The sequence below is a fragment of the Symphalangus syndactylus genome, chromosome 1, assembly GCF_028878055.3.
Source record: "Symphalangus syndactylus isolate Jambi chromosome 1, NHGRI_mSymSyn1-v2.1_pri, whole genome shotgun sequence".
Lineage (NCBI taxonomy): Eukaryota > Metazoa > Chordata > Mammalia > Primates > Hylobatidae > Symphalangus > Symphalangus syndactylus.
The window spans coordinates 80,565,086-80,580,336 of NC_072423.2; the positions used below are offsets into that span (position 1 = coordinate 80,565,086).

The following is a 15,251-nucleotide window of genomic DNA, read 5'->3' on the forward strand; positions in this document are numbered from 1 at the left end:
GAACATAGAGGAATTGAAACCCTTGTGCACTGTTGGTGGGGAAAAAGTGATGCAGTTACTTGAAAAATGTATGGAGTTTCCTCATAAAATAGTCATTATATGACCCAGTAATTCCATTTCTGGGCATCTATTCAAAATATGCAGAGTATACTTGAAAGAAATATTTGCACATCCATGTTCATTGCAGCAATATTCACTGCATTTATTATTGCACTGCTATAAATACCTGAGACTGGGTATTTTAAAAAAAACAGGTTTAATTGGCTCATGGTTCTGCAGGCTGTACAGGAAGCATAGCAGCTTCTGCTTCTGTGGCAGCCTCAAAAAGCTTCCAATCATGGCAGAAAGCAAAGGGGGAGTGAGTCTTCTCACATGGTGGGAGCAGGAGCAAGACAGAGTGAGGGCAGGGGTGCCACATGCTTTTTAAAAATAAGATCTCAGGAGAACTCATTCACTACAGCACAGACAGAACCAAAGGGAATGGTGTTAAACCATGAGAAACCAACTCTATGATCCAATCACCTCCCACCAGGTCCCACCTCCAACATTAGAAACTGCAATCTTAGATGAGATTTAAATGGGAACCCAGATCCAAACTATATCATTTACAAAAGACAAAAAGTGAAAAAACTCAAACGTTCTTCAATGAATAGGTAATTTTTAAAGATGTGCCTTATATATACAATGAAATATTCTTTTTTTTTTTTTTTTTTTTTGAGTCTCACTCTGTCGTCCGGGCTGGAGTGCAGTGGCACGGCCTCAGCTCACTGCAAGCTCTGCCTCCCAGGTTCACACCATTCTCCTGCCTCAGCCTCCTGAGTAGCTGAGACTACAGGCGCTCGCCACCACGCCTGGCTAATTTTTTGTATTTTTAATAGAGACGGGGTTTCACCGTATTAGTCAGGATGGTCTCTATCTCCTGACCTTGTGATCCACCTGCCTCAGCCTACCAAAGTGCTGGGATTACAGGGGTGAGCCACCACACCTGGCCACAATGAATTATTCTTTAGCTTCAAATGAAAATATCTTGTCAGATGCTACAATAATAAATCTTAAAGCCATTATTTTAAGTGAAATAAGATACTAATGAAGTGACAGTGTATGATTCCACTTACATAAGATATCTTATGTCATAAACTCACAGAAACAGGCAGTAGAAAGATGACTGCCAATGGTTGGGGTTGTGAAACCTTTGTGGAGCCAAAGATCAAGGAAGGTCATTTGGAAAAAGCAGGCCCTCACCCAGGTGGCAAACTCAAGAGCCCATGGACATGGCTACAGAAAAGGAAATGGCGCACCAAACTTGGTCTTACTGAGGATTCTGAAGCAGTTCTGCAACCTGTCTCAAACTCCTCTCAGCTATAGTCCAGAAACAGTCCTCCCATCAAGAGAAATGCAGGAAGACACACCCAGCCATAGCCCTAGAGGCAGGCCTGTGGATCTTGGCCTCAGCTGTGGTCCCCGAAGCAGCCCTGTAACTCAGTTCTAGCACTCACAGCCACAGTCCATGGCCAGTTATAGGCACCCAGTTAGAGACCTGTGAAAACTGCTTCCAGGTAGCTAGTAGAAGAGAAACCCATTCATACACCTGGTATTTGGCCCATCATATGCAGACAAATTTCAAAACCCTACCCTAGTGCCTGCTGTATAATGTCCACAAGGAAATCACTACCCTAGTGCCTGCCATATAGATTAATGTCCTAAAGGAAATCTAATCTTTCCAGGTCCCAAAAAGAATCCATGACTATCCTAATCTCTGGTAACAGGACCATCAAAGGCAGACCCCACAGTGACCCAGCAGCATCCTTGTGACCCAGCTTTATAACCCTTCTTCTCTGCAACCCCAGAGGTAATCTCATCAGCCTAAGAACCCAACAAAAGGAGATCTTTACCTGCCAAAAACAGTTTACAGAAACTGTAACCATTGTTAGATCCTTCAAATGTTCAGAAACAGGGCTGCTTCAGGGACCACAGCTGAGGCCAAGGTCTGTAGGTCTGCCTCCAGGGCCATGGGTAGTTACACTGTGCCACTCTCAATGCTTCTACCTTAACATATTACTGAAAGTTTGTATCAAAACAGTTAGGCAAGGAAAGGAGAACAAGGCTCTCCAGTTTGGAAAAGAAGTAAAAATGTTACTGTTTGTAGATGATATGATCACACATATAAAACCTTTCTAACAACAAAAACTGTTTGAACTAATAAATGCATTTATTAAAGTATCAGGATAATCAACATACAAATACTTGTGGGGTTTTTTGAGACAGGGTGTCACTCTGTTGCCCAGGCTCACCTCAAACTGCTGGGCTCAAATGATCCACCTGCCTCAGCCTCTGAAAGCACTGAGATTACAGAAATGAGGCACTGCATCAGGCTCAACATACAAATATTTGTTGCATTTCCATACAGTAACAACAAACTTTCCGCAAAAAAAGAAACAATTTTTATTTACAATTGTATAAAGAAATTTAATCAAAATAAATTTAACTGATGATATAAAAAATTTATACATTAAATACAATAAGATATTGATGACAGACATTAACGTAGACCCAAATAAATAGAAACATATTCCATTTGAATAATTAATACTGTCAAAGTACCATATTATCCAAAGTGATCTACAGATTCAAAATTTTAGTGGAATTTTTCACAGTAACAAAATTGTAAAATTTAAGTGTAACCTAAAACAACTTGAAATAACCTGAGCAATATTGAAAAAGAACAAAGCTGGGGGCATCATACTTTCTAATTTCAAACTTTATTTAAAGGTTATAGTAATGAAAAGAGTGTGGTATGTGCATAAAAACAGATACAAAAACCAGTGCAACACAATAGAGAGCCCAGAAGCAATCCATGCATACAAGGTCAACTAATCTTTGACAAGAGCATCAAGAATATACAACGCAGAAAGTATAGTCTTGTCAATACACGGTGCCAGAAAAACTGGATATCCACAAGCAAAAGAATATAATTATTTTCTTTGACCATACCCTAAAATTAACTAAAAATAAAAGACTTAAATGTAAGACATAAAACCTTAAAACTCCTGAAGAAAACATATTGGAAAACCTTGTTGATATTGGTCTTGGCAACAGCTTTTTAGATATAACACCAAAAGCATAACATCAAAAGAAAATATAAACAAGTGGCACTGCATCAAAGTAAACAGCTTCTGCACAGGAAAGGAAAAAAAAATTTTTTTTAAACCTTACAGGATAGAAAAATATTTGCAAGCCATGTGTAAGATGTTAATATCCAAAATGTGTAAGAAACTTCTGCAGTTCAAAGCAAAACAATGATGATGATAACCTATTCAAAACATAGGCAAAAGATTATTTTTCTCCAAAGAAGATATACATACAAGGGAAATCCTGTATGCTGTTGCTGAGATGTAAATTGATAAAGTCATCATAAAAACCAATAAAAAATAAAAATAGAAGTATCATATAATCCAGTAATATCACTTCTAGGCATACTACTACCAAAGGAAATAAAATTAGCACCTTGAAAAAGGATCTTCAGCCCCCATGTTCGTTGTAGTATTGTTTACAACAGACAAAATATGGTGTGTGTGTGTGTGTGTGTGTGTGTGTACACACACACACAGAGAAGAATACTATTCAGCCATAAGAGAGAAGGAAATCTAGCCATTTACAACATGGATACACCTGGAGGACATTATGCTAAATGAAATAAGGCAAACACAGAAAGACAAAGAAACTGTATGTTCTCAAGTAGACGGGGAATCTAAAAATGTAAACTCATAGAAGCAGAGAGTAGAAGGGTGGTTGTTAGTGTCTGAGGGTGGGAATATGAGATGTTGTTCAAAGAGTACAAATTTAGTTACAAATTGAGCAAGTCTGAGAAATCTAATGTACATTAGCATTAGATTAGCAAAATAGCATTGTTTATAGTAAGTAATACTGTAACACATGCTTAAAATTTGCCACAACAGTAGACCTTAAGTATACTTACTATAAAAAAAAGGTTATCCATGTGAGGTAATAGACGTGTTCATCAACTTGACTATATTTTATTTCACAATGTCTACACATATCAAATCATTACATTGTACACATTAAATATATAGTTATACAATTTTTATTTATCTGAAAAATCCATGTCACACAAACACAGTCATATAGTAAGTCCTCACTTAATCTTCAAAATAGGTTCTTGAAAACTGTGGGCTTTTTTTTTAAATGAAACAACATTGCTATATGCCATTCAAATACCTTTCTTTTGTATCAATTAAACTATGGTAAAATTCATTTTCTTAAACAATATGTTACTTCACTTACAGTTACAGCTTCTAAGAACTATCAACATTAAGAACTGACTATACACATAAACAATTTATATAGGTATGTGTATGTGTATTACCTTACACATTTATATATATAGATATATCTCAATGAGACAGTCCCAGCAGGCTCCCTACTAAATAAGACAAAATTATAAGATAATAGTTATTAAAAAATAAGATAATAGATGGCTTAATATTTGCTTAGCAATGTTCTAAGCTCATTAATGACACAGGGCATTTAAAAAATCTAGAAGGTGAGTAGATACTTTTAATCAGTGGTATCCAACTAACTCTTTGAATGAGAAGACTTTTTGTTTATGTGTGGTGACGAATATCGTGAAAACTGCACGAACCTTTTTTGTTTTTAGCACATCAGCTATCATTAGTGTTCGTATATTTTATGTGTGGCCCAAGACAATGTTTCTTCTTCCAATGTGGCCCGGGGAAGCCAAAAGGTTGGACACTCAATCTTTAAACTATCATTTGAAAATTTGCACATATAGAGTTTAAATTACAAATCTCAGTTTATTCTAAAGCAATAACATTTTGAGGTAAAATAACATTACATTTTTTCATATTTAGAAAAATGCTTATTGTTCTGATAAAATTGCTGAGTAAGGATTTTTGTAGAATCACATTTGCAACCTCTACAGGATTAAGAATTTTTAAGCAGAAAAGATGCAACATCTGTCCCTGGTGTTCCTGGGATTTCTGAACCAAATCCCAGTATGTCCCCTACTCACCTTACACATTTTAGACATGATGCAAAAAGAATATCTGAAAAAGATACTTTAACGTAGAACTCTTCAAAAATACAAATATTTCTACGTATCCAAAACCAATGGAAAAGCAGACAGATCATGCAGCCCTTTATAAGTGATAAAGTGGACATTGGGTCTCACTGTAAACTTGAAGGGAGATCACTAAAGAAAAAAAAAATTCTTAGAAGATTTAAGAGCATGAGACAGAAGATGTCCCTATCTGTGAATATGAAAACAAAACAAAACAAAAAACACAACCTTTTCAGAAATTATTTTCATTGGAGCAAAGCTTCCCAAACCACATTTTTTTTTCTTTCTGAAAATTCACATTTCCAAGTGATTTTTTTAATTATACTTTAAGTTCTAGGGTACATGTGCACAACATGCAGGTTTGTTACATATGTATACATGTGCCATGTTGGTGTGCTGCACCCATTAACTCGTCATTTACATTAGGTATATCTCCTAATGCTATCCCTCCCCCTCCCCCCACCCCACGACAGGCCCCGGTGTGTGATGTTCCCCTTCCTGTGTCCATGTGTTCTCATTGTTCAATTCCCACCCATGAATGAGAACATGTGGTGCCCAAACTACATTTTAAGGCCTGGCTTCCTTCTTGACCGTTGGTCCCCTTGCCTGTGTCATCTCCTTCATTCACCCTCACCTACTTGGGGGTTTGGCTACTGTCTCATCTATCTTCAAATTATAAGGCTCTTTTCTTTGTTCCAGACAGGTGACCAGGTCTGGTTAGAGATAGCAACACTTGTTTTATTTAAAAAAAAAAAAAAAAAAAAAAAAAAAATCAACATGACTGTTGCTGGGGATTCTCCAATTACCAACCTAGTACTATGCTAAGCAGAAAAGAGAAATTACAAGTGATTCTAGAAAATTAATCCAAAAATTGTTTCCTGACAGAATCTTTAGAATATTTAAGTATTTTAAATCTGCAGGTTCTAAGTTCCACTACCCAGTACTACCAAATCAAAAATAAGTGGTACAAGGCCGGGAATGGTGGCTCACGCCTGTAATCTCAACACTTTGAGAGGCCGAGGCAGGAGGACTGCCTGAGCTCAGGAGTTCAAGATCAGCCTGGGCAACACGGCAAAACCCTGTCTCTACTAAAATACAAAAAAATTAGCTGGGCGTGGTGATGCATGCCTGTAGTCTCAGCTACCTGGGAGGCTGAGGCAGAAGTGCTTGAACCCAGAAGGCAGAGGTTGCAGTGAACCAAGACTGTGCCACTGCACTCCAGCCTGGGTGACAAAGTGAGACTCTGTTTCCAAAATACATAAATAAATAAATAAGTGGTACAAAATGAATGTAAAGGTGTGGGAAACAATATTTTATGTCATTCAATTTCTAAAACTACCACTAATCTAAAGGAAACAAATTAGCTCAAAAAAAGAGAAGGTTTATGTAAAGATGAATCATCTTAAAGATTTTCTTTTTGGCTGGGCATGTTGGCTCACACCTGTAATCCTAGCACTCTGGGAGGCCCAGGCGGGTGGATCACCTGAGGTCAGGAGTTCGAGACCAGCCTGGCCAACATGGTGAAACCCTGTCTCTACTAAAAATACAAAAAATTAGCCAGATGTGGTGGTGGGCGCCTGCAATCCCAGCTATTCGGGAGGTTGAGGCAGGAGAATCGCTTAAACCCAGGAGGTGGAGGTCGCAGTGAGCCAAGATCGCACCATTGCACTCCAGCCTGGGTAACAAGAGCGAAACTCTGTCTCAATTAAAAAAAAAAGATTTTCTTTTTTACACTAGCAAACTCCCATTTTTTCTTGAAGAAAAGAACTGAAATTAATTCATGCAAAGCAGAAGCTCTCAAGAGACAGTCTACAAAGAAAGAAAATAAAACTCTGAGGGAGTATTAGGAATTATGTATTAAAGTTATTCTCACCCAGGGAGACCAGGTTTCTGTAGTTCTCCAACATCACATCTCTATATAAATTCTGCTGGGCAGGGTCCAGGCATTTCCACTCTTCTGGAGAGAATTCTATGGCCACATCCCTGAATGTTAAGAGTTCCTGAAAACACATATATCAAGTGACAGAGTTCTTAATTTGACTAGAGATGAAATGAGTTAAAATAACTAGTTCTGACTTACGTGGCTGACTAGGATTATCTGATAAAATAACTTTTAACACAGTAATGTTCTCTAAAGCATTCTATAACTCTGAGGGAAAAGGTGCCATGCAAGCAATTTCTGCTGCTGCAATGGAAATACGAGCTGCACTGACCGACCCCTACCAAAACCAAGCAGAGCAGGCCCTGTGACCTCCTTCTGGAACAACGAGTGAACTCACGTCTCATTAAAGTATCTGGAAGCCCTCATGTTTGACCCTGGCCTCACCGCAGAATCATGCGAGGAACTTAATTTAAAAAACAGGGATGTTTTCACCCAGAACAATACACAAGATCTCTGGGGAGGGCACAGGTGATGGTCTCTCTTCAAACTCTCCATGTGATCCTATTGAAAGACTGCACTGAGAAGCACTTAACTAAGCACTGCCTCTCAAGCTTCAATGTGCATATAAATTATTTGGTATTCTAGGCCTCACTGTTACAAAATTTTGCAGGTTTAAAAAGAGTCCATGAATTAGCTTCTTATAACAAGTCTCCTGTTAATGCTGATATTCCTCCTCCTAGACTCATTATAGTACCACTCAGCTAGAGAAAGCAGGCACACACAGAATCCCTTATCCCAACACCCTTATCACAACACACATATCCTTCATCCAAAAAAAACACCACCAATCATCATCCTGAAACTTGGCATTCTCTGCAGGCCCTTTTACATAGTTTACACAGGCTGGAGATAATGGTAATGTCTGAGTAAGTCTGCAGCTGAAAAACATGTGCACAAGCATTAATGCAATGTTTATGGAGCATGTACTATGTGCTCACGAGTATGTCACAGAGCACTGTGCTGGGAAGCTCACATTATATGTTAATTCTCATAACAGGTTTCTGTAGAGGTGGGTACTAATTGTCCCACACTTCCCAGGATTTAAATGCAGGGCCTGGCATTTCTATTTCTTCTGTTTTCCTATCATTTATTTTAAAAATAAAATGTATAGAATAATAGTTCATTATAGACAGATGGAGAGATAAAGAAAGGAACTGTTAATTGCAATCCAGCGTTTGTATTTACTTTGAGACTTGTGAAGAAATCATTGAAACTGCAGGAATGGAGAACAGGTTGCTGGATGGGATGTCTCTAGAAACACTGGATGTCTCTAGAAACACTGGATGTCTCTAGAAACACTGGTTTTAATTTTTTTTTTTTTAAGAGTTTCGCTCTTATTGCCCAGGCTGGAGTGCAATGGTGCGATCGCGGCTCACTGCAACCTCCGCCTCCAAGGTCCAAGCAATTCTCGTGCCTCAACCTCCCAAATAGCTGGGATTACGGGTGCCTACCACTGCGCCTGGCTAATTTTTAGTATTTTTAGTAGAGCTGGTGTTTCATCATGTTGGCCAGGCTGGTCTTGCACTCCTGACCTCAAGTGATCTGCCCGCCTTGGCCTCCCAAAGTGCTGGGATTACAGGCATGAGCCACCGCACCCAGCCTAATTTTTTAAGAAAGAATTTAAGGCCCTAAAGTATGTAGTTTTTCCCCTTTTATCTCCTTTTGGGTTTCAGGAAATTGTGAGCACCAGCTCTGGAGAGGCAGTAGGGGTAGTCACTCCAAACTCTGATCTCCTCTAGGCAGTTCTGTGAGAGATTTCAGTGTCGGATCAGACCTGGAGAAAGTTTAGCAGTAGAGGGTGGATCTGTGCAGGGCTGGGACAAATCTCCATGCCGCTAAGAATTTTCAGTTTTGTCTTTTCTAAGCCTGACCAAGAGAAATTTGATTTTCAGAGTTTGTGCAATTTTAATCTATTTTAGCCACTTCCCTATTTTGTAACATACGATAAGAAGGAATCTAACCAAAACCCTTACGTTTTCATACAGCAATTATATTAGAAGCTAAATATTTATTCTTAGCAAGGTAAAAACAATACAAATAATAACTTCTCTTCTGTCCATGCACAGACCTTCAGTTGGTGGCATCAAAACTCAAAATAAGGGATGTGATCCAAATGAAGCTTAAGTTTCCTCTACACCTTCCATCTTTGTGCTTAACACACGATGCTGAATTCAACCTCTTATTCATGTGCTCTAGATTGCAAGTTCCTTCATGGTAGGGACCATGACTGCTTCATCTCTTTTTCTAATGACATATGAAATAGAAGCAATTAGCTTATTGACCAGTTTGAGTCTCCAGATCTCCTCATTTTTCACCAAAGAACCAGAAAACTGAGGCAACTCCCATCTGGGTACAAATCAAGGAAATTATTTCCATGGGAGGAGGAACAAACCCTGGATGAGACATTTCTCTTCCTCTAAAACGGGGGCAGAATTAAACCTTGTAGTCAGACTGACCCCAATTTGCACAAGACATCCTCAAATGTCTCCAAAATTCACAGGTGCTGGTGAGAGTGTCCCCAGTGACTATGGGCTGATGCCTTCATAATGATCCAGGCAGGAGACACTCAGGCTCTGTGGGGTGCAAATATTATAGAAAATGGTTCTGCCCTGGTGGAGCGACAGATCCCGAATCTAGCTGTAATATCCTCTGTCCCTGACCAGCTAAGTCTGAGGTAAGGGGAAGAACAAAAATACTCTACTCCACTAACAGTTTATAGGGAGGCACAGTTGTGATTATGGCTCTGGTTACTTTGTAGCTCTGACCTCCCACTGCTAAGGTGCTTAACTTACAGGATTCTGTTGACACCAGAAGCCTCTCACAGAGCTGCAGCAGGTCACTGGACAAGATGTGGAAAACTCAAAGGGCACCACTCTGAAATTGACACTTAAGATGTCTATGTTGACCTCTCATGATGCAGAAAATGTCTTCTGTGAGTTTTCTGTACGTCTTCAACCCAAAGTCTGGCCCTGTCTTGTGAATCCTAGGTAGAGGCCAGCTTTTATGTGCAGATTCTAGGTGGGATCAATGTGCCTCTGCATTCTTGGGGGTTACAGCAAGCAGAGTAAAACCAGAGGAAAGATCCTCTCATGAAGGCTCCTTCAACACCTTTTCTTCTCTCAAATCCCAGGACATAAATTCAGAATCTGGAGCTGCACATTTAGGTCTTGAAGAGCTGGTGGGCGGTGGCACATTTGTGGGCATTTGGCAAGGGGAGGTGGGAGGGAGTTGAAGTTTTCAGGTTTAATTAATGCACATGTGTGATCCTGATTGGGTTTATGGGCCCCATGATCTCTGAATCAGTGTCAGATGTGAAGATGCCAGGAGCACTAACAGAGGTGGAATACTTGACTGCTGTCCTGAAAAGTTATTTTTGTAAAAATCTACTCTACCTGCTCTAGAAGGGACTGTAGATTCCAAAGAGAGACCATTCTGTTTGAAGATTTGGGGGGCACTTTGCTGCACAATTGTGGGTTGTGACTGGAATCCTGAGAAAGAAATTTCCCTCTAAAGTGAAGCCTGGTGGGCACCTTGTGTATAACATGTAGTAATGCTGGACAGTGTGGAAAATGTAACTGAAAGCAAACTCATTTCCGACCCTAAAAAACTCTCCACTGGCCGGGCGCGGTGGCTCACGCCTGTAATCCCAGCACTCTGGGAGGCCGAGACAGGCAGATCACGAGGTCAGGAGATCGAGACCATCCTGGCGAACACGGTGAAACCCCGTCTCTACTAAAAATACAAAAAAAAAATTAGCCAGGCGTGGTGGTGGGCGCCTGTAGTCCCAGCTACTTGGGAGGCTGAGGCAGGAGAATGGCATGAACCTGGGAGGCAGAGCTTGCAGTGAGTCGAGATCACACCACTGCACTCCAGCCTGGGCGACACAGCGAGACTCTGTCTCAAAAAAAAAAAAAAAAAAAAAAAAAAAAACTCTCCACCATAACAGAACAGCACGAGAACTGTTTTGTTATATAATTAAACTAAAATGTGATGTGCATATACTAAGAGATTGCAGAGAAAGGTCAACATAATTAGTTCTCAAGTTTACCATTTGTCATACACAGCTTATTATAATTTGGGATGTCATCTTGGTTTTCTAATTGGTAATGTTTAAAGGAAATAATTTATTATTATTTTGTACACATGAAAGAGGATTTGTGGGGAAGAAAAAAGCAGAAAAGAGAAAGATGCCATCAAGAACTATGCGTGGGGATGCAGGGCAGAACTGATTAAGGAACTGGTTTGTGCTACAGATACAGGCTCGGGCAGCGCTATGCTCTGACTTATTCCTGTGTTCATACAATCAGAAGAGATTATGATCAGGTAGTCCAAGAAACCTGGGTTGGTGAAAAAAACAGGTTCCCGATAGAGAGTCAGTGTCTAGAGTTGAGATAAGCCAGGAGTCTTCTAGGCACCTGTGTATGTTCTTGGCAGAAAACTCTAGGAGGCAAGCTGTTGTGAGCACACTTCCTGAGGGTAAAACCTTGTCGTGGGAGGAGTGTGGCCAGATCAATTTTTAGTGGGTATGTTCAGGAGTGGGTTAGAAGCATGTGGGGGCTGGCAGCAGGGTCAGGGGGAGGGAATAGGTTCTCAGAGCTCCTTCACTCTAAGCTCTCCTTCCCTCTCACATTAGGAGGGGACCTGGAATTACAGGACAACGCACAGGGTGACAACAAGCCTGTGTGCAGAACAAAGCCTCACTTCCCTCAGACACCTGGACTCTCCTTGTAGACCAGGCCCCAGTGATGTCTTTCTTCTGACACAAAACATGAGGAGTTTGCCGAACACCAACCAATCATCCAACACCAACTAGCTGTCCAACAACATAGATCCCACAAGTTCAGGGCTAAGTCCCATAACACTGTCCCCACTGCTGATGCCAGGCACATGCCGCTGAATACCCACTTTATTTCTCAACTACTTCCTACAAATCAAGGGCTTCCACATTCCCCTTCTCAAGCTCAATAATTCGACAGAACTATTCACAGAACTCAGCAAAGCATTGTACTTACATATACCAGTTTATTATTGAAGATGCAGCTCAGGAACAGCCACATGGAAGAGATGTATAGGGCAAGAAAAAGTGGTGGTGAAAGTTGGGGCAGGTAGGTAATTCTACTAAAAAGAAACACCGGCCGGGCGCGATGGCTCACGCCTGCAATCCCAGCACTTTGGGAGGCCAAGGCAGCGGATCACGAGGTCAGGAGATTGAAACCATCCTGGCTAACACGGTGAAACCCTGTCTCTACTAAAAATAAAAAAAATTAGCCGGGCGTGGTGGTGGGCGCCTATAGTCCCAGCTACTCAGGAGGCTGAGGCAGGAGAATGCTGTGAACCCGGGAGGTGGAGCTTGCAGTGAGCCAAGATCCTGCCACTGCACTCCAGCCTGGGCGACAGAGCAAGACTCCGTCTCAAGGAAAAAAAATAAAAAATAAAAATAAACAACCTTCCCATTATGACTTCAATAATACTTTTTTAAAAAAAAAAAAAAAACCTATCACAGAGTCAGACACGGACCGCATAGTTCCATTTTTTTCTCATAAACAATTGGCTGAAAAATTTCATCTTCGGCGGTCAAAAAAAAAAAAGCCTATTTGTTCAGATCCCTGAACTTTGAACTATTCTCAGCCTGATTCAACATTCAATCTCTCTTTATTAACCTCCTAAGAACAAGGTGATTTCAGGGATGAACACTCTCTGATTTAGAATATGATTTTGCCACCCTTCATTCTGCCCACCCTCTCTCACCTTCCTTCCAATCTTATTTGCTCTTTCCAACTTTTTTTAAAAGTTTTCTGCCTATCCTTTGAGATCCAATTTACAGTTAATTAAAAAAACCGAAGTTGAAATAAGTGAACAAATCTATACAGGGGGACAAACTCAGGGAGTGGCAGTGCTTTCTGGAACAGGGACATCTGACTCAAGTGTCAAATCAGGCCACCTTATCCCTTGGGACTTTCTCTCACCGCCACCCCCCACCATACTCCTCACTGAAGTGCTCAATGCCCACCCTCCCAGGAGACAGTGCACTGTGCCCCACTCCGCTTTTTGTTTTGCAGGTTCTTGCACTGCCTCCCTGGGGTGGGATTTTCTTGTCCTTCAGGTTAGTTTCTCTCCCTTCGCAAATATAAGACAATTCAGAAGACAGGAATAGTCTATCTTTTTCTCTGAATACCAGCATCTGATTGGCTGACAAGCAATGTGTTTCCATGGAATGAAAACTGGGGTTGGGGGAAAAAAAAATCTTAAAATCCCAAGGGGTTCTGTTTTTACAGGAAGGGTAAGCCTGGATATTTCTCTCACTCCCAGGGCATTCAGCTGCTCCTTTGAGAAGCTGCACTCCCATCCCTCAGTGTGTCCTCTGGAAGATTACCAAAGGGCTGATATTCACCAGAACTCCCGAAAGACATGGCTCTGGTTTGTATCTTGGGCCATCTCAAGACAGTTCTAAAACTCAGGACTAGAAAAAGGCCCAAGTGTGGCTAAGGAAACATTGCCCCATAAAGTTTCCCAAGGAAAACCTCAACCCCAAGATGTCCTAATAAGGCGTTTGTGCTAAGAGAGGATACAAGGAGAAACAGCAGAAAGATTTTTTACAGTTGAGTGCCAGGGGATTATTTTCTGCTTTTCTCTCATATGAAATATTTGTAAGTAGAAAACAAGTATTTTACAAATTGCCATCCACTGCTCTGTGAAAAAGTGATTAATTAAAATACCGTTTCTGAAATGTGCAATAAAGGACAAAAATAGTTGATAATGTATGGGAGGGTAGAAGTTGGCTTTGGGGAATGTCAGCAAGAAACCGGAAATTTAAGATTTTACTTCAAGCCAGGTTAGGCTGGCAGAACAGAGTACTGGATGTGAGACCCTGCTTGCCACACATTTGGAAAATGCAGAAGAAAACCAGTGTCTTTGACTAAAGTTAAAATAATTAAATAGCAATCAATTAGAGTGAAGTGGCTCTAGTGGTCTAGGTCTCTATGTAAAAAAAGAAATCTAACTCAAATGCATTTTTTCTAAGTTACTACCTTAGGAGGAAACGAAATTCAAGCTTAACCAACTACAAACCTCCAATGAATCCCTGATTATATAACCACGAAATTTCCACCCAGACACTCCAAATAAAGCGACTACATAACTGTACCCAATTATTTAATTGTCTTTGCTTCCTCACACACTTTATACAAGCCTTTCAAGACCTTCTAGTAGCCCCAAAACCACAAACCATTGCTGAGCGCTGTCCCATTAATTAATCACTGTTTACTCATATAAGCTGCCTATGTTTTAATGGTGCCTCAGTCTAATTCTGAACAGGTTAAGGTAGGGACGGGGTACCCCATGGACCACAGCTCCTTCCACGCAGGAAGACCGAGTCGGCGTCTTTCCAATGACTTTCGCCTCATCACCTCACAACCTGGGGAAGATGCAGGGATGCGGGCGCAAAGCTGCGCAAAGAGGGCTACAGGCTGGGGAGAAAGCCGCCGTGCAGGGACGGGACAGGACGCCCGGAGTCCCTGCACCGGAGAGGACTGAGGGCTGAGCTGCAGAGGACTCGACTCGCAGACTAGGTACCGCCACTGCTATGTCCAGCAGGTTCCAAGGAGCCCCCTCCCCAGTCTCGGGATGCCCTGCCCCCACACTCACCATTTCTCGGCTTCAGGGGTGTCCTGGAGTCTTAGCAATAAATCATTCAATGCCAGCAGGTCACAGAGCGATGGAGGCAGTAGCAGAATCACCGAGGCCTTCCGGAGCAAAGGACACAGAGCAAATGCAGCCCTAACCCCGCGCTCTGGCTGAAGTGAGACAAAGGCCGCGCCAGATTCCGGAAGCCGCCCCTTCCTCCCTGGCTGCGCGCCTGATTGGACAGTTCCCACCCCAGCGCCCTGATTGGGTGGTACTCCAGGCATCGCGCCCTCAGGCATTGAGTGACAGAAGATGCGACCATACACTGTACTGAATGAGGCGAGAGTGACAGGCTCTTGGCTCCAGTCACTTTCAGGCAGGGCTTTCTGTCTGTGCTGCGCGTGGCTCTGTCCAGGGGTCGTTTTTTAGCCTTGTGGTGTGTAACGTTAGGAAGGTTATGTTCGTTTATAAAACACACACACACACGTTGTTCACAAATGGAAACAATATAATGACAATTATTTAATATTTCAGATTTCATAACCTTTCTGGCCGCTGGTCTTTGGAGTGGGACACCTGAGATTCCAA

The 15,251-nt window shown here is 41.4% G+C and overlaps 1 protein-coding gene across 1 annotated transcript in view; it reads right to left on the bottom strand.

Moving 5' to 3' along the window:
- The window catches only part of ZNF519 (zinc finger protein 519), a 28,403-nt gene extending 13,518 nt beyond the window's left edge, over window positions 1-14,885 (bottom strand). Inside the window, exons 1-2 of the mRNA XM_055239733.2 lie at window positions 14,685-14,885; window positions 6,972-7,098 (exon numbers count right to left, since the gene is read on the bottom strand). Coding sequence (XP_055095708.1) covers window positions 6,972-7,098; window positions 14,685-14,687 — 130 coding nt within the window. The 5' untranslated portion in view covers window positions 14,688-14,885. The remainder of the gene's footprint in view (window positions 1-6,971; window positions 7,099-14,684) is intronic.
- Window positions 14,886-15,251: the final 366 nt, after the last annotated feature.